The sequence below is a fragment of the Phyllostomus hastatus genome, unplaced genomic scaffold (assembly GCF_019186645.2).
Source record: "Phyllostomus hastatus isolate PE091 unplaced genomic scaffold, TTU_PhHast_1.1 phas_scaffold_345, whole genome shotgun sequence".
NCBI classification, from domain to species: Eukaryota; Metazoa; Chordata; class Mammalia; order Chiroptera; family Phyllostomidae; genus Phyllostomus; species Phyllostomus hastatus.
In genome coordinates, this window is record NW_025334024.1 from 23,484,922 (window position 1) to 23,509,769 (window position 24,848).

A 24,848-nucleotide genomic window follows, 5' to 3' on the forward strand; every position below is an offset into this window, starting at 1 on the left:
TGGTCCCATTCCCAAGTCACGGCACCTGCCTGGGTTGCAGGCCCTGTGCCTGGCTGGGGGCTTGCAAAAGGCAACTGATGGATGTATTGCTCACATCGATGCTTCTCTCCCTCCCTTACCCTCTCTTTATAATTAAAATATTTCTTTAATAGAATGAAGTACTAATATGCTCCAAGGATGAAACTTAATACCAGCCCCTCCAAAACACAAAGTAGGATAGTGGTTGCCAGGGGCTTGGGGGAAGGAGGAATGGGGGTGGTGACCGCGGATGGTTACAGGGTTGTTTTTTTCTGTGGGGAGGGGGTGGGGTGGGGCCGTGATGACAAGGCTGAAATCAGTGGTTATGGTTGCAAAACTCCATGAATATACTAAAACCACTGTATTGGACACTTTTAAAGTATCGACTTTATGGTAAAATGCATAAAGTTCAAAAAAGCTATTATATTTGTTAAACCTGCAAACAACTCAGATGTCCTTCAACACGTGTTCACTTACACAAACTAGTACGTACAAACCGTGGGATACTAACTACGAAACTACAACTCCCAGCGTGCCCCGCGGCCCTCCCTAGTCCCAGCGATCAGGTGACCACTGTTCACGTGTCTTCGCAGCCGGCTGGGACGTAAGGGACCGTGGGTAGGTGGCAGGAGGTTGAAGCGGTGGAGGGTGGAAGCGCTAGGACCCCGGGTACCCAGATCCCCGACCGCAGGAGAGTCCTGACCGCTCCCTGCAGGGGGCTCCGAAGCCCGGCGTCCTCGGTCGCACGCCTGCCGTCGGTTGGTCGGTCTCTGCCCGGTCTCCAGCCTGTCCTAGGCCCGGATCGATTTGCGGAGCCCTTCCCCAGTTTACCCCAAAGCAGCCCATTCTTCTCACTACAGGTCTGGGGGTCGTTGCCTGCGCGCCGGGTGCGCCCGGGTCCACGTCCCAATGCAGCCCACCCCTCATATTTCTGGGATCTGGCTCCAGGCTGGAGTGGGAACCGGCTCCGGTTGGGATCTGAGGGGCCTGCTGCAGTGATTACAGCTCTGGCCTCAGCACGCTGGCACCAGGCGTCTAGTTCTGGGTCTGCCAACCAACTGCTGTGCGTTAATCTAGCGTCTTTCCCTCCCTGGGTCTGTCCGCCTAACTGATCTCTCCTGTGACTTAGAGGCAGCCGGGCTCAGTTCCCTTAACTTTGCTGACCAGTGCAGAAACCGCTCAAACTCTTCACTGCTAACAGCACATTTTAAGTAAAGCCTTGAAGGAAAAAAAAAAAAAAAAGGAAGAAGGAAAGAAAAAGAAACTTGGGAGCAGAGACAGAAGTGAAGAGAATCAGATCCCACATCTTTGCAGAGACCCTCCACCACGGCCCGTCAGGTGGACGAGCAGGTAAGCTGGGGACAGTGGAGCTGAGCAATGTGGCGGGAGGGGAGGCCAAGAGACCTCACAGCTCGATGTCTGACATGTGAGCAGGGCTGAGGAGGAGGTCCCACAGCTCTGTCTGGCGGCGGGAACTTTGCAGGGGTCTCTCTGTGGCAGTGCTGGAAGCCTGAGAGCTCACGGCTCTTCCTCCCATGCTCAACTCTTCCTACCGTACTCGCTGCTTTGATTTTCTGGCTGACTTCCTGTGGAGTGACCGGTTGCATAAGAGGAAGCCCTGTGGCTCCTGACTGCTCTGTCTGGAGTTGGAGCCCGCAGGGAGATGGCCTCCTGAGCTGGTCCCTTGGTTGCATGTGTGGTGACCAATGTCTCAGAGCATCAGAGCACTCCTTTTCCCCGCTCATGAGTGGACCGTTCCCCACTTTTGTTGGACGGTCGCCAGGAGGAGCAATGGGAAGCATCTGACTACCCAGAGGTCCTCCTTTGTCATTCTAAATCCCCAGGGTGCTGAGGGCATCAGAGAGGATGCCTCTGTGGTTTAGTGGTCCCCAGCCTTTTTGGCACCGGGGACCACTTTCAAGGAAGACAATTTTTCCAAGGACCGGCAGGGGTCAGGGAGGAGAAAAGGAGGCGGAGTTCAGGCGGTAATGTGGGCAAAGTTTGCCTGCTGCTCACCTCCTGCTTTGGGGCCCAGTGCCTAACAGGCCACCGACTGGTACCGGTCCCGCGGCCTAGGGACTTTGAAAGCTGTGCAGAACTTAGACTCTGGGCTGGAGGGGGTTGCGCCGGGCTGTAACACACTGAAATGCCCTCGGTTCTGAGCGAGGGCTGCTCTTGGACCCCGTGGTGTGGAAACAGCCTGGGAAGGCAGACAGATCTGTATCCAAATCCTGCTCTGCAACTTGCTACTATGCGACCCTGGCTCATTGACTCAACCTCTCCCAAACTTTCTGGCCACTGTCATAAGGACGGAATGAGATATGTCCAGGATACTCCTGCCCCATACATGGCCTCTCTCTAGTAGGACTTGCCCGGGACCTGTTTCTGTGTCTGCCACCCCCCGCTGTGGCATCCAATTTGGTGGTCTGCACACAGGTGCACCTGGGCTTGAATCCCAGCCATCTGCTCTTGGGAAAGTTGTTTCACCTCTCTGTGCCTGCCCGGGATTAACAATAATACCTGCCTTTCCTGTCTAGGCTGAGACGAGCCAGAGCCCATGGGCCTCCTAGGAGAACAGCTCTGAACAGGCGATGTGGTCGTGAGGGAGACTCTGCAGGCCCTGCAGGAAGAGGGCTCTCGGGGCCATGGCCCAGGTCAGCATCAACAGTGACCTTGGCGAGTGGGGCTTCAGCACGGATGCCGGGGAGCGGGCCCGTCTGCTGCAGAGTCCCTGTGTGGACTCGGACCCTAAGGGGGAGGCGGAGGCCTCTCCTGAAAGTCTGAGCGGAGGTGCCACGTCCACATTTGGGGCCATCTTCATTGTGGTCAACGCCTGCCTGGGTGCAGGATTGCTCAACTTCCCAGCAGCCTTCAGCACTGCCGGGGGTGTGGCAGCTGGCATCTCCCTGCAGATGGTGAGTGTGCAGGCCCGGGGGGCAGAGACGCAGTTCAGCTGATGAGTCTGGCCTCTGTGCCTCTAAGGGAAGGCTTTGGATCAGGGATGGTCAGAGCTGCCCCTCCCCCCACGCTCCCACATGGCAGACACATTGATCTGTTCCCTCATTCATTTCTCTGGGCCCCGGTGAGGAGGCTTCAAAAGCCTTCCCAGCAATCGGGGAGAATTGACATCAATTGCATGTAGTCTCATGGTTATGTTTAAGAAGTAGCGCCTTTTAGAGTTACACGAAATACTGATGAAATGATAGGGGAACTTTTTTTTTTCTTCAAAATAATCCAGAGTGGGAAAAGGGAGAGATGAAACAAGATTGGCCACCAATGGATCATTTCTGAAGCTGAGCGATGAGGACACAGGGGTCTATGATAACCATTCTGTCTACTTGTGTGTGTGTTTGGAATGTTCCACAGAGCTGCTTTTGTTTCTCGAGAAAATCTTAAGTCGGCAGCCTCCAGTAATCCATTAAAATTGCCCAACAAGAGGAGGCTTATTTTGCAAACCAGCTTTGATCAGTGGCCCGGTAAATGCCGAGCAAGACCAGGCTGCCCTTTGCTGCCAGGCTTTTCCCACACCCTCTTGCCCTGCCCCCGCCCGCAGGGCATGCTGGTTTTCATCATCAGCGGCCTGGTCATCCTGGCCTACTGCTCCCAGGCCAGCAATGAGCGGACCTACCAGGAGGTGGTGTGGGCTGTGTGTGGCAAGGTGACGGGCGTGCTGTGTGAGGTGTCCATTGCCATCTATACCTTCGGCACCTGCATCACCTTTCTCATCATCATCGGGGACCAACAGGACAAAAGTGAGGTTCCCTCAATAGCTACCTCCCCTCTCCCCCTTGGCCCCTGGGGATCCTGGGGGTAGAGGGAAAGGTCAACCTCGCCTGGGGCCAGCATTCCCCTAGGGGCCCTCCCTCCTGGCTGCTGGGCCCCTGAGAGCGATGAAGGCCCTGCGGCCCAGCAGAGCCAAGAGCTGTACCCTACAGCGACCTGGCATGACGCTCCCTCTTCCTCCCTGTGCAGTCATTGCTGTGCTGGCAAAGGAGCCTGAGGGGACCGGCAGCAGCCCCTGGTACACGGACCGCAAGTTCACCATCAGCCTCACTGCCTTCCTCTTCATCCTGCCCCTTTCCATCCCCAGGGAGATCGGCTTCCAGAAATACGCCAGGTTCGGAGGCCCCTCCCCAACCTGGGCCAGACAGGGAGGGGCTCTGATCGCAGGCAGCTGGAGACCCAAGGGCTGCTGGGGTGCCCTGTCCCCCATGCCACCACGCCTTCTGGGGCGGCAAGAGCAGGCAAGGCAGGCCAGCCAAGGCTTGCAGCATGAGACCTCCTTTTCTATCGGCAGCAAGGGAGACAGTGACCCTTTGCATCCGTGGGATAGTCAGTTCCAATGTCCTTGTCGCAGAAGGGACAGGCGACAGGCATGTGCAGTGTGAAGGCAGCCACCTGGCCTGAGCCTCGGGTTGCCCAGAGAGGATGGGGTTTTTGGTCAGTTGGGGTTGTCAGCCTGGCAGTGTCTTCCACGCAGCTTGTTATGACGGGAGGGGACCGGCTTCCTGGCCCAGGGTCTGAAAAACTGTTTCCCGTCATCTGTAACTGACCAGGTCGCACCCAGCTGTCTCCAAGGTCCCTTGTGATGTTACCATTCCAGTATTTGTACCTTCAAATGTCCTCCAGAATTTTTACCTCCAGAATCTCCCAGTTGGAGAGACGGTCTCCCAGTCTCCTAGTTAGAGACAGTCTTATGGCCCTGCTCGCAGCCCTGGCCAAGTGCGGGCCACTCGGACTGAAGCAGGAGACGGGCTCTGAAGCCCAGGCCTGCAAGCCACGGAGCTAAGCCAGTGCACCTCCTAATGGTCACAAGTGTCGGTCTGGCCCCCTGTTGGGGTCCAGCTCCCTCCTAACTGTGGCCAGTTTCTCCAAAACTCACTTCCCATGCATTTCTTGAGCCTTTGTTTGAAACAGTCTCCCGATCCGTTCAGTAGACACCCGTGGTCCCCAGAGCTGAAGGTAGATGCCCCTGGGGTGGAATCAGAGAAAGGGCAGCTGGGGCTGAGAGGGGGAAGTTCAGTTCCTTCCTCCCGGCAGCTTCCTGAGCGTCGTGGGCACCTGGTACGTCACCGCCATCGTAATCATCAAATATATCTGGCCGGATAAAGAGATGACCCCAGGGGACGTCCTGACCAGGTGGGCGAGGGCCCCGGGGAGACAACTGACGGAGAACCTGCTGCCTGGGCCCCCGAAGGTCAGGGTCACACATCCGAAGGCCACACGGCTGCTCGTCTCCAGGCTCTTTAGCTCAGCAGGGCCTGGCTCACCGGGCACTGCAGGGGGGAGGCAAGAGGTCCCGGCCGCTTCTCGCTGAAGGGAATCATGAGAACCAGGGCTGGGGAGGCTTTGCCATGGACATCCAACCGCTGAGCCAGCGTGAGACCGGGCCACAGGCTGCCGGGGCACGCTTCTCTAGCTTGTAATCATCTATATTGTTTGTGTCTTCCACGGGAGGATGAGCCTGTTTTGTCATTTTTTAAGTTTCCCCCCTTTTTTTTTTAAAGAGACAAACCAAAAAAGCAAAAGCCCCAGGGTAGGAGCCAGACATTCTGGATTTTGGTCCTGGGAGGGCCTCCCAGAGCCCCCGTTTACAGGCCTGTGAAATGGAGGTGCAGCCTCGCCCCATTCCCGGACGGCTGTGGGTTGCATGTGCAGGGTGCTCGTGGGCGGAGGCCGTGGTGGGCTGAATGGGGAATGAGCGCTTTGGGGGGTGTTGGCAGCTGTGTGGGGGACCCCAAGTGGCAGAGTCTTGTGTGCTTACCCGCAGGCCAGCTTCCTGGATGGCCGTGTTCAACGCCATGCCCACCATCTGCTTTGGATTTCAGGTGCCAGCTGCCAGGTCCCTGTCGTCCCCTTAGCCCACTCCCCACCCTGGGGTGGAGCCCACATTACAGGCAGGATAGGGGTCCTGGGAGGAAGGGCTGAGTGGGGACCCCAGGACTTGCCCTTTGTCCCTATGGCCTTTGTCCCCAAGATCCCTCTCCCTGGAAACGGGGGGTGAGGCCACTTCGCCACCGTAACTGTGACCTGCGCCCCGACAGTGCCACGTGAGCAGCGTGCCCATCTTCAACAGCATGCGGCAGCCCGAGCTGAGGACGTGGGGCGGGGTGGTGACGGCCGCCATGGCCATAGCCCTCGCCGTGTACACAGGCACAGGTGGGCGCTCCCTCTGCAGGCCGGGCTGGGGGCCCTCCCACGTCCCCTCTTCCTTCCCAAGTCCTCTGGCCCGGCTGTCCAGGGGCCACCCTGCACTCTCCGCATGTCAAACCCTTCTGTCCGCACTGGCTTGAACTTGGGCTGCCTTGGGCCACCCCCGCCCCGCCCAAATGATCATCCACTGGCTCAGCAGCTCTCCGAGACTGGAGACTGGGGCCCTCACCCTGCCCTCCTGGGACTGATAGTGCAGGGAGAGAGGTGGTCGTACAAGAGAAACTCGGGAGTCGGGGAGGACTCTCAGTAGTGAGGGCCCCGGTGGCTGTGAGACGGGAAGACGTGAGTAAGACTAGGGGGTGGGGGGTGACATCAGGGGATGGTTCACAGAAGGCTTCTCTCTGAGGCCCAGGTGATGAGAAGGAGTCAGAATCTGCAGGCCTGGAGGAAGGGCACGCCAGAGGAACCAGAAACTCCTGGTGCCCGAGGCGGGAGCAGAAGAGAGGCCTCTGTGGCTGGGGTGGGGGACGGGGCCAGGGCCGGGGCCAGGTCCTGCCGGGCCCTGAGGGCTGCCAGGGCCGGAGCACGAGCGCCCTCAGCACAGGTGCCGGTGAAAGTTGGCTGTGGGCCTGTGTGGGTCCGGCTCGGACAAGGGACCCGGACCTGGAGGCCCCGAGAGTTGCCCAGCGATGCTGTCCACCAAAATGGTTCAGGGCCAGCCCTCTTCTCCCTCTGCAGTCACAGCCAGGGACAGGAGAGGCAACTGGAGACAGAGTCCCTGCTCCCCTGGGGCTCGTGTTCTGGTTGGAGGAACAAATGATAAACAAGTTTTGAAAAAAGAAAGAATTCAGACAGACGAGCTATGAAGGAAATGACAGGTCTATGTGCTAGCACCTGGGGGAGGGGTTACTGTGGACGGTCCATCCTGATTATCCCCCAGGGTGGCCCTCGCCCAGCCCTTTCCTCCCTGCCCTCAGGCGTCTGTGGTTTCCTGACCTTTGGCGCTTCCGTGGACCCTGACGTGCTCCTGTCCTACCCCTCCAATGACGTGGCCGTGGCCGTGGCCCGTGCCTTCATCATCCTGAGCGTGCTCACCTCCTACTCCATCCTGCACTTCTGCGGCCGGTGAGCCCCTCCCCGCCCCAGTGGGGCGCTCCCTCAGGGCCCCTGAAAGCCCTGTGAACTGGCCCATTGGCCCTGCATGGAACCCCCGTTGTTGGAGAAACTGCAGCCCACAGGAAAGAGTCAGTGCCCAGCATGGCCCAGTCAGCACCCCCAGCCGGGGCTTAGGGCCCCCTTCGTCCCAGGGTCCCCAGAACATTCTGTGAGTCCTCTGAGAGCCTGCAGTCCAGATCCCTTTCTGAACACCCAGCCTTCTGGGGGTCCCAGACCCTTCCTTCACAGCAGAAGGATAGAACCAGTCCCCACCGGCGACCCCACCCTGGACCAGCAGGGCGCTCAGCAGGGCGCTCAGCAGGCCCCACAGCAGCCTGAGCACATTGCCGCTTTGCCTGCATTACAGAACAGGGAACAGGCTCACCCAACATCTACACATCTACACACGGTCTGGGCCCGGGAGGGAGGTGGGGGCCGTGGGCAGGCGTGCCTCTGAGCCCGCTGTGTGCCGGCACAGGGCGGTGGTGGAAGGCCTCTGGCTGCGCTACCAGGGCGTGCCCGTGGAGGAGGACGTGGGCCGGGAGCGGCGGCGGCGAGTGCTGCAGACGCTGGTCTGGTTCCTGCTCACCCTGCTGCTGGCGCTCTTCATCCCCGACATCGGCAAGGTCATCTCAGTCATCGGGGGCCTGGCCGCTTGCTTCATCTTCGTCTTCCCAGGTGCGGACCCCGGGCACCCCCCCAGCACGGACGCCCTCCCGGCCTTAGCTCCGCCCTCACTCACCTGTCCCCTGCCGGGCAGGAGCCACCCCAGCGTTGACTGTCACGCACCACAGGCTCTGGGCTAAACCTGTCCAGGCGGCGTCAGAAAAGATGTCGTCCTCTCCATTTTACTGACGAGGAGATGTGAGGTTCGGGGAGTGTGACACTTGCCTAGCTGTTCACAAACTCAGCTAAGGAGTAACGGCCTTTCCAACCCCCAGTCTGTCTAGGTCCACAGCCTACACCTGTAGTCCTCCATTCAAGTAGCTGTGGCTCCCTGGCGGCCAGGGACCTGGCTGGTTCAGTCCCCAGAGGGCAGTGGGGTCTGGTGCCCTGATGCAGAAGCCGGGACACCTGAATGTCAGTCACAGGTCCTCCATCAGAGCTCTGGGGTATTTGCCCATCTGCTCAGCCTTGCGTTCTGCCTGTCCCCAGCTTATTTCTATTTGGGAGACCACCTTGAAAGCTCTTGCCACTTGGCTTGGAGCCAGGGGGCCATGTCCACTCAGCGGTGCACCTTGAAGGGCGGGCCGGGGGCATACTGTCCCTTTAGCTCTGAGTCTTGCGTGCTGCCCCAGGTGTGCCTGGCTGATGCCGGCCTCCCGCTGGGGGTGGGAAGCGGAGATGGCACGTCAGGAAGAGTGAGCGGGCCTCTCTCCATCTACCACCACTGCCTCCTGGTAAGGGGGGGAGGCTGGGCCGGGGCGGGGGAGCCCCTCCTAGCTCTCGGGCCGCCTCTTCTCTTCCAGGGCTGTGCCTCATTCAAGCCAAACTCTCTGAGATGGAGGAAGTCAAGCCAGCCAGGTAAAGCAGGGTCCCACCCTTGATCTGGAAGTAGTCTTGGGGGGGCGGGGCCTTAAAATCACAGGGGTCAGGAGACTTGCACACTTCAAAAACCATGAGTTTTTTAAACACTTTAATTAAAATGGACAACGTGCTCGTTGTAACTGTTCAACAACTCCTAAAGGACTTCAGAGAAAGAAGCAGAAGTCCCTTCTCCCCCACAGCCCCGGTGCCACCCTCCTCCATCCCCAGCTCCTTCAGCTCCTCATCACCGGCAGGCCTGTGCCCTTGCGGACCGTTCTGCACATGTGTGCCTGTCCCTGTGCACAGAGCTGTGCATATGTGTGCATACGTGTGCACAGCCACGTGGCATTCAGGATTTTTCTTTTTTTCTTTTTTTTTAAGATTTTATTTATTTTATTTTTAGAGAGGGAAGGGAGGGAGATAGAGAGAGAGAGAGAGAGAGAAACATCAATGTGCGGTTGCTGGGGGTCATGTCCTGCAACCCAGGCATGTACCCTGACTGGGAATCGAACCTGCGACACTTTGGTTCGCAGCCCGCACTCAATCCACTGAGCTGCACCAGCCGGGGCCTCGCATTCAGGATTTTTCTTAATGTGTTTATGCCAGACACATTTTTCTGCCACTTGCTCTTCCTCCCCCCGCCCCGCCCCACTTCTGACAGAGTGATCTATCTTGGAGATCACTCTATGTCAGCCCAAAAAAACCTACTCCTTCCTTTTTTAATAGCTGCAGAATATTCTGTTGCATGAATATGTCCTGAATGTGAACGCTCTTATTCGTACACATCTTGGCACACTTGTTCGAAGATCTTGGTAGGACTGATTCTTAGAAGGAAATTGCTACGTCACAAGGCATGCTCGTTTTCCTTGCGGCTGGTGGGTTCGAATTGCCCCCCACAAAGGCAGCCCCAGCCAGAGCCCCAATAACAGTGGGCACTCCCTGCCAGCAGTGGGCATAACAGCCTTTTAAATTCCTGTGTACATGGATGGATGTGAAACACTACATTGTTTTAATTTGCACATTCTCTTGAATATCAGAGAGGTTGAGAACAGGTTACATGCTTCTTAAAAATTATTGTGCAAGTAATAGTCATCATAGAAAACCTAAAAAACAAGGGAGGTTGGTGGATTGGGAGTGGGGAGGCGGAGGGATGGGGAGAAAATACAACTGTAATTGAACAACAGTAAAATAATTTAAATTTTAAAAAAAGAAAACCTAAAAAGAACACAGATAAGTCTAAGGAAGAAAATACAAATCACCCTTAATCTCAACACCTGGTTATAACCCTGTTGCCGTTTTTGATACATACATTTGATTCAAACCTAGATACACTTTCACGCATACACTTTACATACATCATAACCTTGTTACTATTTTTGATGCACACATTTACATTTTCGATGCATTTGCAGATGTCTGCTTTTTTTTTAATGACATGACAATGACGTGACCTGCTTTTTCCCCAAACATCTTTCCATCAGGAGACACGCAGTCTGATCCTGGTCCCGCCCTTGGCTTCCTGTGACCAGTCGATCCCACTGGGTCTTGGCCTTACCTATGTGTGGATTAGAGGTCATACACCTGGCAGCACACGCCTTTGTATGAAAAGTCCTTGAGCAGGTCACTGGTTCGATTCCCAGTCAGGGCACATGCCTGGGTTGCAGGCCAGGTTCCCAGTGCGGGGCGAGCAAGAGGCAACCACACATTGATGTTTGTCTCCCTCTCTTTCTCCCTCCCTTCCCCACTCTAGGTAGATAGATAGACAAAAAGAAAGAAAGATGGAAAGAAAGGGAGGGAAGGAGGAATGAAGGTCCTTGAGCAGTAGGGAGTGCTCTGCCCACAGGAGAAGTGCTTTAAGTGGTTATGGTAATTAACTGGTGTGTGTGTGTGTGTGTAAGTCTGCAGAGTCACAGGTGGGTTGACTGACCAGGCCTCTCTCCCTCTGCCCCACAGCTGGTGGGTGCTGGTTGCTTACGGCGTCCTCTTAGTCACCCTGGGAGCCTTCATCTTCGGCCAGACCACAGCCAATGCCATCTTTGTGGACCTGTTGGCATAACCACGGCCTCCCGAGGACCACACGGCCTTTGTCCTTGCACCCGGGAACCCGTCTCTTACAGCTGCAGGGCCAGCTGGCTGGCATCATTCCCCTCTGCCGGTGGCTGGCACGACATCTGGACGTCCTTTTCCAGCGGCGGCTCTGGGCTGAAATCAGGCGCCGCACCTCCGGACAGCTCCACTCGGCTCCCGTCCTGCCCCCCTGTCCTGGCAGTGCCACGGATGGTGGCGCAGTGTCCCAGAGGAGCCCCGCCCCCGACCTCGGCTTCTCTATGCCTGGAACCCACGGGTGCAGAGGTCAGCAGGCCTCCGAAGAAAGACTGCAGCCTGACGGCGCTCTGGAGGAGGGCGGGCAGAGGGCTGCAGTCCATCAGCAGACCAGGCAGCAGTGGCTTCCTCCGGGGTCCAGCAGCATCCACAGGTAGCACTGGATTCACACAGATGCACGGCAGCAGGCAGAGTCCGTGCCTGGTCCGTTCCCTCCTGGGCCCACGGTGAACCTGCAGCCCTCTTTCCCGTGGGCACTGGCCGCTCCCCAAGGCTTTGGGGCCACGCTCAGGGTCTTTCCCCAGCCCTGAGGGTCCAGGCATCCTTTCCCTCCTCCACCCCCATACACCACCAAGTCTTATGTTTACAGACGGGGCCAGCCCGGCTCAGCCAGGGGCCAGGGGCCGTCCCGTGCCACGGTGCTGTGAGTGCTCCCCCTCAGCTTCCCCCAGGGCGGGGGTCTTTCTCAGATCCCAGGGGCCCCTCTTTATAGAGGTTCAGACGGGTGGTGGAGAAGGCTGGGAACCTTTCAGACCTGGTCAGGATCAAGGAGAGCCTGTCTGGCATCCACTCCCTCGGTGATTGCTTCTCTCTCCCCTCCCCACCAACCCCAGCACGGCAGCCCAGAGACAAGCAAGGCCGCTGATTGGTCACTGACTGGGTGTCACTGAGAGCCGTTTCTCCAGCCTGGATGCTTCCCTTTCAATCAGGATGTTGTCTCCTCCTTCCCCCACCCCATTTTTCATGTCACTCAGTCTCCTGTTCACTGAGTATTGGGGAGTGGGCTGCCACACCCCCTCTTGTCTCCTTCTTCAGCCCCACACATCCACCAGGCCCAGCCTCAGTGGCCTGTCAGCCACAGTGAGGTCACACCTGGACTGTGCCCAGGGAGGGTGAGGAGGGACACTGTTCTCCCATTCTGTATTCTTGTTTTGAACACCTGGGCCACTCACTCTGGCCCACACCAGGCACCCACTGAGGCCTCCTCTGCCTGGAACACCCAGCATTTCCCTGGCCCCTCTTTACAAAACCCCTGTACTGGGGTGGGGGTTGGGGAGCTCGGCCTGGCCCCCCAGCCCTCGGGACAGCCAGACGGAAGAAGCAGAGGCTGGCTGGAGGCTGGATTTTGCTCAGTCCCCAAACTGGGTGACCTGCCTTTCCTCACATCCGGGCCCCTGGGGCCGGAGCCACTCTGTGGCTTTCTCTCAGCCTGTTGAACCTCTCCTGGCCCTGCCTGCACCGTCCTGATGAGTGTGGCTGCCCAGCCTCCTGATGCTGGATGTCGGGGGTGCAGGGAGCTGAGGGAGTTGTTGCACAGACCCAAGCAGTCAGGAGAGGGGGCTGGAGTTGGGCCTCGGCCCCAGCTCAGGAGCCCACTACCCTCCCTGCCAGGGCATTTTACTGTTTCTCGTCTATAGTGCAGGGAAGATGGTAAATAAAAGGGGGCTTGTGCTGCTGAGCCGTGTGGCCTGTGTCTGGTGCTGGGGACAGAGTCCAGGCCGCTGCTGACAGGAGAAAGATATGGGGGGGGGGGGGCGGATAAGGCCTTCTAGCTTTTGTGTCTGTAACCCCTGTCTCAGGGATGGGCACCACCTTTACCAAGCTGGACACCTGCAAGTGGTTCTTGATGCCTTCTTTGCCTTCGTGGCCCACTGGCCCTTCCCCACCCGCTGGGGAATCAGCCTCAGTCCCCGCCCTGTCTCTGCCCCAGCTCCAGCCCTCACCTCATCTTCCTGCACTGCCGTGGCCTCAGACTGCCCCCCGTGCTGCATGTCCCTCTGGGACCTCAACTCTTCGGGGAGCTTCAGACCCCTGCACATCCATCCCTACCCTTTCGGAGGTGTGTGGAGCCCATCACTGTGCTCAGTGCTGGCAGGAAGGCAGGGACACCAGTTCTGTGCTCAGTCTACTGGGGACAACTGATGCTGAGCCAGTGGTCACACGAGTATATACTTGCAAGTTGTGATATGGGCCAAGAAGGAAAAATACAGAACGTTATATTTGGGCCTAGGATTTGAGGAGTCAAGGAGAACTTCCTGGAGGAAGTAACATTTGAGCTGGCCCCTGAATGATGAGTAGGAATGACGTGAAAAGCGGTAGGGAGACCTTCCCAGGCCACAGGAACTGCGTGTGCAAAAGCCCTGTGGCGGGAGGCACGTGGTGGTTTGCAGAGCTGAAAAGTGGCAATGGTTGGTGGAGTACCGCCTGTGAGAGAGCATTCTGGGATGGTCTTCAGTGGCTCCTTCTAGTCCTCACGGTAAAGTCCAACCAGCTCATCTTCCACTATACTCCCCCTCCCTGCTCCAGTCATAGGTGAACAGAGACCCCTGCCCCCGGTGGGGGTAGGAACTGTCCGAGGAGGAAACGCTTCAAAAGGCTAGAGGGATGGGACAGCTTTGGGGCATGGTCCACACCTGACTAGGGGGCCAACGGCTTGTGGTGTGGTTGCACTGCCTCTGAGTGAACAGAGAAAAGGAAAGGTTACACTTATCCCAAAGTCAAAGTAGCAGCCAAAGCCACATTCATCCATCTCACTGAAGACACCCCTACCTCTTGCTCACCACACTGATACAGGCTCGATCAACATCCGTCTCCCCCATCATTAGACTAAGCTCCACGGAAACGGGGTCATGTCCTCCTTGCCCCTCAGGCATCTTAGCCCAGTGCCCAGCACACAGTAGACGCATGTTCAGTAGCTGTTGAACTTAACAAATGAATGACTATCGACTACAATGGGTTGAGTTCTCACCTCGTGTGGGCACCTGGCTTGCATCATTCTCACTTGGTCCCCACAACAACTCTAGGAGGGAGCGAAAGCTAGGAGGTGTTAAGTCGTTCTCCCAAAACACACAGGAAGTAAAATTGGAGCCAGGCAGCCCTCCTACCACGCAGGGGGAAACGAGCAAGCAGAGGGCTCCCTCAGAACCAGCCTGGTGATCTCAGTCCCCAGAAGGCAGGCCCAGGAACCTGCCTCCCCCACGCTGGCTCCAGCACCAGATCTCAGAACCCTGGGGTCCCTCTCCCAGCCCATCCATGGCCAGTGGTGTGACGCCTGCTGGCCACTGGCTCTGGACTTGTTTCCCTAAGTCTAAACGTGGAGGGATCATCCCTGATCTTACTACCTGCCAGGGCAAAGGGGAAAGTATATGACAATGACAGAAGTGCTTTCTAGAAAGCCAGTAACCTGTGTTTAGAGAAGAAATGTGAAAACTCATTTTCTCCTGAGGCGGACACAGGCTGGGCTTCCCCTACTGCTCTCCTGGAGTCTGGGTTTTTTCTTCAATGTGCATATCCAATTTTTATAGGCGTAGAGTACAAACTCTGACTCTCTGGATCTGGGGTGGGGCCCGAGGTCTGCGTTGCTAACGCTCCTAGTGTTTCCCACGCTGTGCTTCTGCGACCACAGTAGCGGGGGACTGGTGGACGAAGCAAAGGCTTTGACCTCAGATGGACCTGGCTTGGATCTTAGCACTGCCTCTTAACGCTGTCGAAACTCAGGGAACCAGTTCGCTTCTCTGAACCCCGCTTTCCTGAACTATAAAGTGGGAGTGAGGGTTCCCACCTTGTAGCTGTCAGTATTACAAATCCGAGAACAAACGTCATAGGAATCAACGTGAAGTACTCAGAAGAAAGCAGAGATTATGTTGGTCAGGTCTCTGTACCGGGAGGAGCATGCCCCTGCAGTTCCTTCCTTTGGTCACTAGAGGTCACCATTGTGTAATTTCTGTGCCTGTAAGGGAGAAGCCTTGCTTTTCAGAAGAGACTCCTCTGAGTCACTAGAGCTCCCAGTGATTGGAAACTGCCTGGAACTTCTAAGTGAAACCCCTCTTCCCGGGACAGGGCCACCTCTACATCATGGCCAGCAGCCTAGTACGGGAATCTGACCAATCAAACAGTCTCGGAAACTAATAGTGTAGGTCCATGTGCTGGATGTAGATTAAATATTGCAAATCCAAATTTGGTAATAATTCACTGCTGATGAAAAAATGTCTTAAAAATAAAATAAGGGGAGCCCCTTCTAGTTGCTAGATGGGGTGCTGCCAGATTCACAAATTCTTCAACAAAGCCAATTGCATCTTTGAAAAAATAAAGTTTTCAGTAGGCGTGGAAGAAGGCCAGAGACAGTGTAGCCAGGAAGGCAGACACCCTGCCCTCCACACATTGTGTTTCGGGGGGTGGGGCGAGGTTAGAGGAGAATGAGGGGGCAGGCACAGGATCCATCCATGTGGTCATTTTGCTTTTGCTTTTCCTTTTTTTTTTGTTTTTAAGTTCCCCAACCCCTCCCCTCTGTTTTTTTCTAGTTCCCCAACCTCTCCCCTCTGAGAACGGTCGGTCTGTCCCACATATCCATGCCTCTGGTCCTATTTTGTTCATCAGTTTATTTCGTTCATTAGATTCCACATATGAGTGAGATCACGTGGTATTTGTCTTTCCCTGACTGGCTTATTTCACATGGCTTAATATTTTTCAGGTCCATCCATGCTTTCACAAAGAGTAATAGTTACTTCTTTACAGCTGCATAGTATTCCATTGTATAAAGATACCACAGCTTTTTTATTCACTCATCTACTGATGGGCACTTGGGCTGTTTCTAGATCTTGACTATTGTAAATGGTCATTTTTCCATTAAAAATGAAACTGATGTGTTTCCATGCCAGCGTGTAAGAAGCATGGAAATGCTCCCTCCATCCTAACACCAAGCTGGAGAGTCATCAACTGTAAGATCTGTAAGACAGGTCAGGTCACAATGCACACCACTGCCCCCCAAGTTGGAAAGAGTGACAAATAGAGCAGAACCTCACAGGCAGAAACTTGCATGGGAACGAGCGCCACAGAAACTTGAATTGTCGTGAACCTGAACTGTCGCCCAATGCATTGCTGCAGGCTCCGTGAGGACAAGTTTGAGAGGGAACAGCTCCAGGGGCCCCAGCCATGCCAGACTGGAGCACCTTTGTGCACATGGCCTCCCGGAGCTCTAGCAGGCTCTCGCTGTAGACAGAATACTCCCTTCCTGCTTCTGGCAGGCAGGGCAAAAGGAACTACTTTGAAAAGTGCCAGAGCATGCTGTTCTTTTTTTTTTTAATTTTACTTATTTTTAGAGATGGGAAGGGAGGGAGAAAGAGAGAGAGAGAAACATCAACATGTGGTTGCCTCTCATGTGGCCCCCACTAGGGAGCTGGCCTGCAACTCAGGCATGTGCCCTGACTGGGAATCGAACCTGCAACCCTTTGGTTCATAGCCCACACTCAGTCCACTGAGCTATACCAGTCAGGGCCAGAGAGCATGGTGTTCTTTTAATAATATCCGCCCTCAGGAGAAACTCAGGTTTTAACCATAGCCTACACAGCTCCCCAGCCTAATGGGGCTAGGAGGAGGGAAACACCCCACTCCAGGCAGCTCTAGCCCTCAGCGTGGAGGAAGGAAAAGGCCCAGCTCCAGCGGCACGTTCCAGCCTCCCAACGGCAGAGAGAGGCGCTGAGACGCACAATGCCCTCCACAGTGCGGGAGCATGCGGGCTGGCTGAGAGGACATCTCATCACAGCACCATTCAGCACTGCCGCTCCCCCCACACCTTGCCCCCACCTCACCAAGGGCTCAGCAACTCCTTTTACCCGGTACATTATGTCCAGCCCTCAAGAAAAAAAAAAAATAGCAAGGTGCACTAAAGGGCAAAGGCATTCGAAAGAGCAAGCATCCGAACTAGACTTACCACAGGGATGTCGGGATGATCACACTAGGAATTGGAAACAACTATGATTACTATGCTGAGGGCTCTGGCGGATAAAGCGGACCATGCGGGGAAACAGGCGGGCAGTGTAAGCAGAGAGGTGGACATTCTAAGAAAGACTCAAAAAAGAAATGCCTGAGATTAAAAAGCACTGTTAGAGAGACGGAAAAATGCCTTTGATGGGTTTCTTGGTAACCCTGGACACACCTAAGGAAAGAATCTGAGCTTCAGGATATCTCAGCAAATACCTCCCAACCCGAAAAGCAAATAGTAGAAAAGAGTCAAACAAAGAACAGAAAAGAAAGTCCGGGACAACTACGAAAAGAATATCACATGCACAGTGGGAATACCAGAGGGAGAGGAGAAAAAGGAACAGAAAGTATATTTGAATCAAGAATGACAGAAAACTTCCCCCAAGTGAATGTCAGACACCAAACCACAGCGTCAGGGAGCGCATATTTGGTGCCCCAAATTTGACACCTAGTTATTTAAAAAAAATTAAATCAAAGATAAAAAGAAAATTCTGGAAGAAGCCAGAGTGGGGGGGGGGGGGTGGACACTGTACCTATAGAGAAGCAAAGATAAGAACTCAATCTAACTTCTCAGGAACCATGGTTCTGAGCAAGAAGAGGGTTGAGTGAAATATTTTAAATGGTGAGAGAGAGAAAACACCAACCTAGAATTCTGTGCCCTGGGAAATGATTCCGAAGTAACGGAGCAATAAAGATTTCCTCAGACAAACAGAAATTGAGGGGGGAAAATTGAGGGACTTTGTTACCGGTAGGCTTACTTTGAAAGGGGTGTCAAAAGAAGTTCTTTAGAGAGAATAAAAATGAAATACAGAAGGTCCCACAGTTATACAACAAGAAAAGGATGCTTTGAAAAGTGAACCAAGTAAAAACTAGCACCTGAAAATTAGAAGTAGGACGGCCAAATTAAAAAATAAAAGAAGAGTTGAAAAGTTGAGAGAATTTCCCAGAAAGCAGAACAGAAAAACTAAAGAGGTGGGAAAGAAGAGATAAGAAAATTAGAGTGTCAACTGAGGTCCAACATCTGTCTAACAGGAATTCCAGAAACAGAGAACAGAGAAAAACGTGGGGTTGGGGGAGGAGGAAATATGGGGGATGTTTTCAAAGAAATTACTCAAAAAAGTTCCCAGAACTAAAAGGGATGGGTCTCCACACTTAGGCCAGTCCATTGAATTTCAAGAGCTGCATGCTGGGAAGTAAAGAGAAAATGATAAAGATTTTCTGAGCCCTGGGTGATGTAGTTCAGTGGATTGAGCACAGGCCTGAGAACCAAAGCTTTACTAGTTTGATTCCCAGTCAGGGCACATGCCTGGGTTGCAGGCCATATCCCCAGTATGGGGTGTGCTAGAGGCAACCACACATTGATGTTTCACTCCCTCTCTTTCTCCCTCCCTTCCCCATCTCTCTAAAATAAATAAATAAAGTCTTTAAAAAATTACAACTTGCTAAAAAAATTTTTTTCTGAGATGCAGGGAGGGAGGGCACGCCTCTTAGCATTCACTGCCACTAGAAGATAACAATGCCTCAGTCATTTTAAGTGGAAATTTTCCCACTAGCTTTCAGTGCACAACCAAACACTCAGTCAGGTGTGAGGCTAAAATATGCACTTCCTCCCTGCTGGGTGGTTCAGTTGGTCGGGTCACCGAGGCTGTGGGTCAGGGAGCAAACAAGAATCAACCAGTGAGTGCATACATAAATGGAACAACAAGTTGATGTTTTCCTCTCTCTCCCTCCTTCCTCTTCTCTCTAAAATTCTCTCTCTAATTTTTTTAAAAAAAGAAAGAAATGTCATCATAGCAAATTACTTAGCACAGTTAGTGGACAATATTGACATACTCATAACAAAGTGCATACTCAAGACTATACTTTCAGGGATCATTTCTATAACTAGTGAAAGTATTATTTGATTATTTAATCCTAAAGGTTCCCTTGTGACATAACCTCATTTTTAAAAGGAGGAGGGGACTTCCGGTGCAGGTGTAAGAAAACTAACTCATTAGTAAGTACTGCTTTTAAAACCAGGAAATAGCATTCCGAGCACACTGGCGAAAATACTGAGAAATGCTGCCGAAAGAAACGGCTTCAAAGAGCTGGACGTGGAGGCCAGGACTAGACAGAGGTGGGCAGAGTTGGGACAAAGGACTGCTGGCATTTGATCAAAGCTTTTTAGTACCACTGGATTTTTTAAACTTCATGCATGACTGGTTTGACTCTTAAAACTTAACATTATTTTTCTCACCCTGGCACATGGGAGAATCAACCAATGAATGCGTCAGTAAATGGAACAGTGAGTGTGTCTCTCTCTTTCTCTCCCCCACCCCCCCACCCATCTGTCCCCTTCCTCTGTCTCTCAAATCAACCAATAAAAGAAACTTTTCAATGTTTAAAAGATTTTATTTATTTCTAGAGAGGAAAGAAAGAGAGGGAGAGAAACACTGACATGGGAGAAAAACATCAGTGGGTTGCCTCCCCCACTCCCCCAACCAGGGACCTGGCCGGCAACCCAGGCGCATGCCCTGACAGGGAACTGAACTGGTGACCTTTCAGTCTGCAGGATGACGCCCAACCCACTGAACCACACCAGTCAAGGCAAACGAAATTTTTTTTAAAGTTATTTTTAAATATGAGAGGTAACAATTGAATGTCTATGACAGGTCGTGTTCAAATTCTAGCTTTGCTGCTTATAGTGAGGCCTTAGGCAGTTACTGAACGCTAGATGTCCATATCTATAGATTACAACCTCTGTGGTAGCTGAGACTGCCTGGCCCCTCCCCATTCTTGGATACCAGGAGAACTTGTGAAATAATAGAAAAAAATATGTATTATTATATTTTGCCCCCAGTTCCTCACACAGAGATCCTAAAATCCTTGTAGTTTCCTGAGTGGTAAGAGGTGTCTTTTGTTCTAATGCAGCAACTCGCGCATTATCGAGAGTCCGTCGTCAGAAAGACCAAGCCATGATTAGAAGCATGGAGTTTCTGACCCACCCTCCATCCTCGGGGGAGGGGAGAAGGGCTGGAGATTGAGTTGATCAACTCAATCATTGCTCGCACCTACATGATGAAGCTGCCCTAAACATTCTGGGACAGCATGGTTGAGAGGGTTTCTGAGTTGGCGAACACAGCCACTCCTAGGCAGGTAGCGCATCCCGAATGCACCAGAACAGAAGCTCCTGCCCTTGGGGCCCTTCTGTACCTCTCTCTGTGTACCTGTTTCACCTGGCTGTTCATCCGTGGCCTTCATGACATCCTTTGTGATAATCTGGCGAACGATCATAAATGTTCCCCTGAGTTCTGTGAGCCGTTCTAGCAAATCATTGACCCCTGAGGCGGGAGTCATGGGAACCCTGATTTGTCACCGGTCACCAGATTCAAGTGGAGGGGTGGAGCTGGACACCACCCCCCAAGAGAGGCATGACAAAGAATTTGTGGCCATCCTTATCTACCGCATCATCTGAAAAATGCACATAAATGTTTAGCCTAAAGGGCGGTTTCCAGAATTACATCGAGTTTGTAAAAAGTGCCTTGACTATAGCGAAGGATAAATACATGTTTTACTGTTATTCTTTTATTTTATTTTTAAATATATTTTTGTTGATTATGCTATTACAGTTGTCCCATTCCCCCCCTTATTCCCCTTCTCCCTGTACTCCCCCCACCCTTTAGTCATGTCCATAGATTGTACATGTAAGCTCTTTGGCTTCTGCATTTCCTGTACTATTCTTAATCTCCCCCTGTCTACTTTGTGTCTACTACTTATGCTTTTTATTCCCTGTACCTTTTCCTCCATTGTTATTCTTTTAAACGTTCACATTTTGCATCAGTGTTCACTTTAAATGAATTAGGATACAATACTTGGCTTTAAAAGGGTTCACTTCGAGTCCTTCTATGCAGAAAGCTCTTCCTGGAAAAGAGGGCCTGGGTCCCGTGTCATGTCACGGATAGCCCACCAGCCAGAGCCGCACACCTCACACTCACTGAGGTCCCTCCCAAAGGCCCCAGTTGGACAGAGAGGGTCTGACTGGGACCGTGACCAGCTCTGTCTCCTGGGGAGACGGTGGTGGCACCAAGGACCTGATTCCCAGGTACCAGCTAAGGGTGATGGCGTGTCATGGGCCTGGTTCGTTTTTAAAAAATATCTCTTTATTTTTCAGTTACAGTTGACATAAATATTATGTATTACTTTCAGGTGTACAGCATAGGGATTAGACATTTAGATAACGTATGAAGTGATCACCCCAGTAAATGTAGAACCTACCTGGCCCCTTACATAGTCATGAGAATATTTTTAAATTTTTATTTTAGATTTTATTTATTTATTTTTAGAGAGAGGGAAAAGGAGGGAGAAAAAAGAGGGAGCGAAATACCAACGTGTGGGAGAAACATCAATCGGTTGCCTCTCTCTCACCCACGACCTGGCCCACAACCCAGACATGTGCCCTGATCTGGAATCGAACCGGCGACCCTTCAGTTTTCAGGATGACTCCCAGCCTATTGAGCCACACCATCAGGGCATTTTATTTATTTTTAGACAGGGGGGCAGGGAGGGAGAAAGAGAAGGAGAGAAACATCAATCAGTATTTCTCTGATTGCTGACATCCCTGGTCAGCAATCGAACTAGGAACCCTTCGGTTTGCCGGTTTGCCGGACGACGCCCAGCCTCCTGAGTCACACCAGTCAGGTGGGGCTTGGCTCTCACTGTTCAGAAATGGGGACGAAGGAATGAGGTAGCGTGTCCATTAGGCATTTGTTAGTTTATTCTCGGGAACATCGATTCTGCGGGCCCTCCCAGCTCTGGCAGATTGTACTGTCGTTTGCCTTTTCCTCCCCAGCTCCTTGTCCCAGGGGTTGTGATTAGAAGCCCTGTGTATTATACAGAGCGGGCAAAAGTCGGTTTACAGTTGTTCCTATGGAAAATTATATAATAATAAATAAGAATATAAGAATAAACTCTGTTTCACGTACTTGCAGCTGTAAACCTACATGAGAGAGAGGGAGAGGGGAGGGAGGCAGGGAGGGCAGAAAGGAAAGAAGAAAGAGGAGGAAGGAGAAGAGTCTTAAAATTCAGAGCTATTACACAGCAATCTGAACATCCAGCTTCTCCGAGACCCTCAGTCTCTGGCAACACTGGTCCCCAATCCTGTTTGGGAAGCGTGCACCGGCTAGAGTTGATGAGCCCCTGCCTTCCAGGTTACTGCGGTGCCAACCCGGCCCTGGGGACAGCTGGCGTTTGGAGCCCTGCAACTAAACTTGAGCCAAATTAGCCAGTCCTAACCCCCATGCTTCCCCACAGCCCAGCCTTTCCCCAGGGGCTCCGGAATGCCAGTGAGGGAGCAGGTGCCAGCCATCCCACCAGCCATCCCGCCAGCCATCCCGCCAGCCCCTGCCCGGAAGCTCGGGCTGACAAAGAGAAGGGCACACTGGCCAAGGACGACCACCAGAGCTGTGCAGGGAGTGAGGGGAGGTTGTCGCAGCCTCTGGCTTCCCCCTGAACTTCGGGCACTCGTGGACGCCAGCCTCCTCCCTGCTTGTCCGGCTGCTGGTGGTGAACAGGGGAGCTGCCTCCGTCTTCTCCCGAGCCAGGCCCCTGGGCCTGGGGCATGCTCGTTAGCATATAGGAGGCTTCTGGGTGCTGCTACTGCAGCTGGACCCCAAGGGACAAGAACCGGGGACCAACCGTTCTGCTCAACTGAATTCCTGATTAACACAAGTTAATTCCCCAGCCTATATATCCTCTGATGCTGAAAGTTTAAAAATTCTAAGATGTGTGTTAGGAAGCCTTCCTTCTTTAGCAAAGACTATCTTGTAAAGATAACTGGATCTTTCCTTGCTGACTTGAAGGAGTAGGGAGCTTCTGTCCTCCTTTCTTCCTTTCTGCCACACATTTGTGAGCAGCTATAACGGGTCGCTCCCATTCTGGGCTTGAGGACAGGGAAGATGCAGGCAGGCAGCAAGAGTGGGGACTAACCACTGAATATTCCTGAGACATTGCCTTCAGAGGCTAAATTCTGGATCCTGGTTTGTTTCCTGCGGATCTGCTTTTCTGACTATTCTGTGTCAACACTGAGGAGGGGAAATCAGCCTAATTGTGAGCTCCAGGTAGCAGAGTTTAAATCAATCAAGTTTTAACTGACCAGGGCTCAGGCACCAGGAGGCCCCGGATAATAGGAATACAGCATGGGATTGCAGGTGGAAAGGCGTGAGCCTGAATCCTGATTTTACCACTGGCAGCTGGTGGGATCTCCTACACCTAACCCTAAATTGAGCATTTACCATGCACTCGGCATTGTGTTCAACACTTCCGGTGCACTATCTCATTTGATCGGAGAGCTCTAAAAGCATTGCATAAGAAATCCCAGGAAAGGCACTTGACCTCCTGAGCCTGAATTTCTACATCTGCTAAGTGGTAACAAAAATAGCATCAGACAGGTTTGCTGGGTGGATGAGGTAAGCTCCGTGTTGGAAAGCCCGGGGCGAGGGGCTGGGCCTGGGCCTGTGCCCAGCAGGGGTGGTCGCCAGGACATGCCGCTCTGCCCAAAGCATCTTGCCAAGGAGGTCTGGTGGCTGGTCATGTTTTGGTTTTGCTTTTTTTCTTTCTTTTAAAAAATCTTGTCCCTCTTTCTTCAAAAAAAAATTTATTTTAAAGGGAGTTTATGCTTCAGGTTGTCTTCCAAGGCAGGCAGGCTGCTCCCAGCCTGCGGAGATCCTGCTGCCAGAAAAGTCACTTCCAAGGCCCAGCTGGTGGTAAATGAGCGCTCCCTGTATGCACTGCTCACCTGCCCCTAGCAGGGTGCAGGCGGTAAGGAAAGAATCGCTCCGTTAGTCCAAACACCTACTTGCTGTGCAACCTCATGCCGGTCTCTTTCCCTCTCTGGGCCTCAGGCTCCCTTCATCTACAGTGGAAGGATTTGCTGAGGTCCTTCTGACTTGGAAACCCTGTGGTTCCAGTTGGTGTTAGCCACTACCTGTCCTTCGGAGCCCTTCCCAACCCCAAACCTGTTACACATGGCTGACGGGGCTGAAGCCGGGCCAGGAGCCAGCTGCAAGATCTGGGCAGCTTGAGTCCTCAGTGAAGATCCCCCCAAACAAAGGAAAGTCAACCTCTGCCAGGACAGGCCTCCCCGGGGGTCGGGGAAAGGGAGGCCAAACAGCTGGGCTGTTTCCTGGCCCCCAGGACCTGCTACATAATTTGTGGGGCCCTTGTTCAAAAGTTATTAAGAATTTCAAGACACTGGCAGCAGAATAGTAAACAAGTATAGGAAGAACCTTCTAAACACAGGCCACTGTGTGACCCCACAGGTCACAGGGCCATCAACTGGCCCTGCCTGGCCACCCTGGGACTTGGTGCCAAAGGATCCCTTTTTTCTTGTTTCTGCGGATTTGTGGAGTCTCAGAGACCCCTTCACTGGACCCTCTGGTGGTCTGGCTGCACGGCGGTCCCAGCGGTGGCTGCAGGGAGGAATTCAGCTGAGAACGGCCCCACCGGGGGAGGCACTGCCTGTAACAGTGTTGGGTGGGACCGGAGGGATGAAGGCCAACTGGCCCACTTTTTCCTTGATGATCCTCACCAGAGCGACGGTGAGGATCCCTAAGGGACTCTGCTCAAACTAGGGCCAGGTGGCGAGGGTTCGGGAGTCAGGCTCAGGCCTTTGGGGCCAGAAACTCTGGGAAGGCGGCGGAAGAGCCAGAACGTGGAGGGAAGAGTGGGTCTTAGGTTCGGGAGGCCTGGACTCTGGTTGGTATCACCTTCTGGCAGTCACACCCCCCCCCCAGTGTTTTCTTTTGTTTTTTAAAATACAAATGTATTTATTTATTTATTTTTAGAGAGAGAGGAAGAGAGGGAGAAAGAGGATGGGAAACATTGACGTGAGAGAGAAACATTGATCTGTTGCCTCCTGTACGTGCCCTGATCAGGGA

The 24,848-nt window shown here is 53.3% G+C and overlaps 1 protein-coding gene across 2 annotated transcripts; it reads left to right on the forward strand.

Annotated features, from left to right (window-relative positions):
• The first annotated feature begins 596 nt into the window (after positions 1–596).
• Positions 597–10,942, forward strand: SLC38A7 (solute carrier family 38 member 7). 2 transcript variants are annotated; one of them, XM_045819068.1, is made up of 12 exons: positions 597–636; positions 1,148–1,368; positions 2,556–2,933; positions 3,572–3,770; positions 3,991–4,135; positions 5,059–5,157; positions 5,789–5,846; positions 6,063–6,177; positions 7,149–7,296; positions 7,805–8,004; positions 8,796–8,850; positions 10,807–10,942. In XM_045819068.1, the coding sequence occupies exons 3-12, from the start codon at positions 2,664–2,666 to the stop codon at positions 10,907–10,909; spliced, it is 1,392 nt and encodes a 463-aa protein (XP_045675024.1). In that variant the 5' UTR covers positions 597–636; positions 1,148–1,368; positions 2,556–2,663; the 3' UTR covers positions 10,910–10,942. The 2 variants fall into 2 exon arrangements, with proteins under 2 accessions (XP_045675024.1, XP_045675025.1); XM_045819069.1 differs by lacking the exon at positions 597–636 and adding an exon at positions 643–878.
• The last annotated feature ends 13,906 nt before the right edge of the window (positions 10,943–24,848 follow it).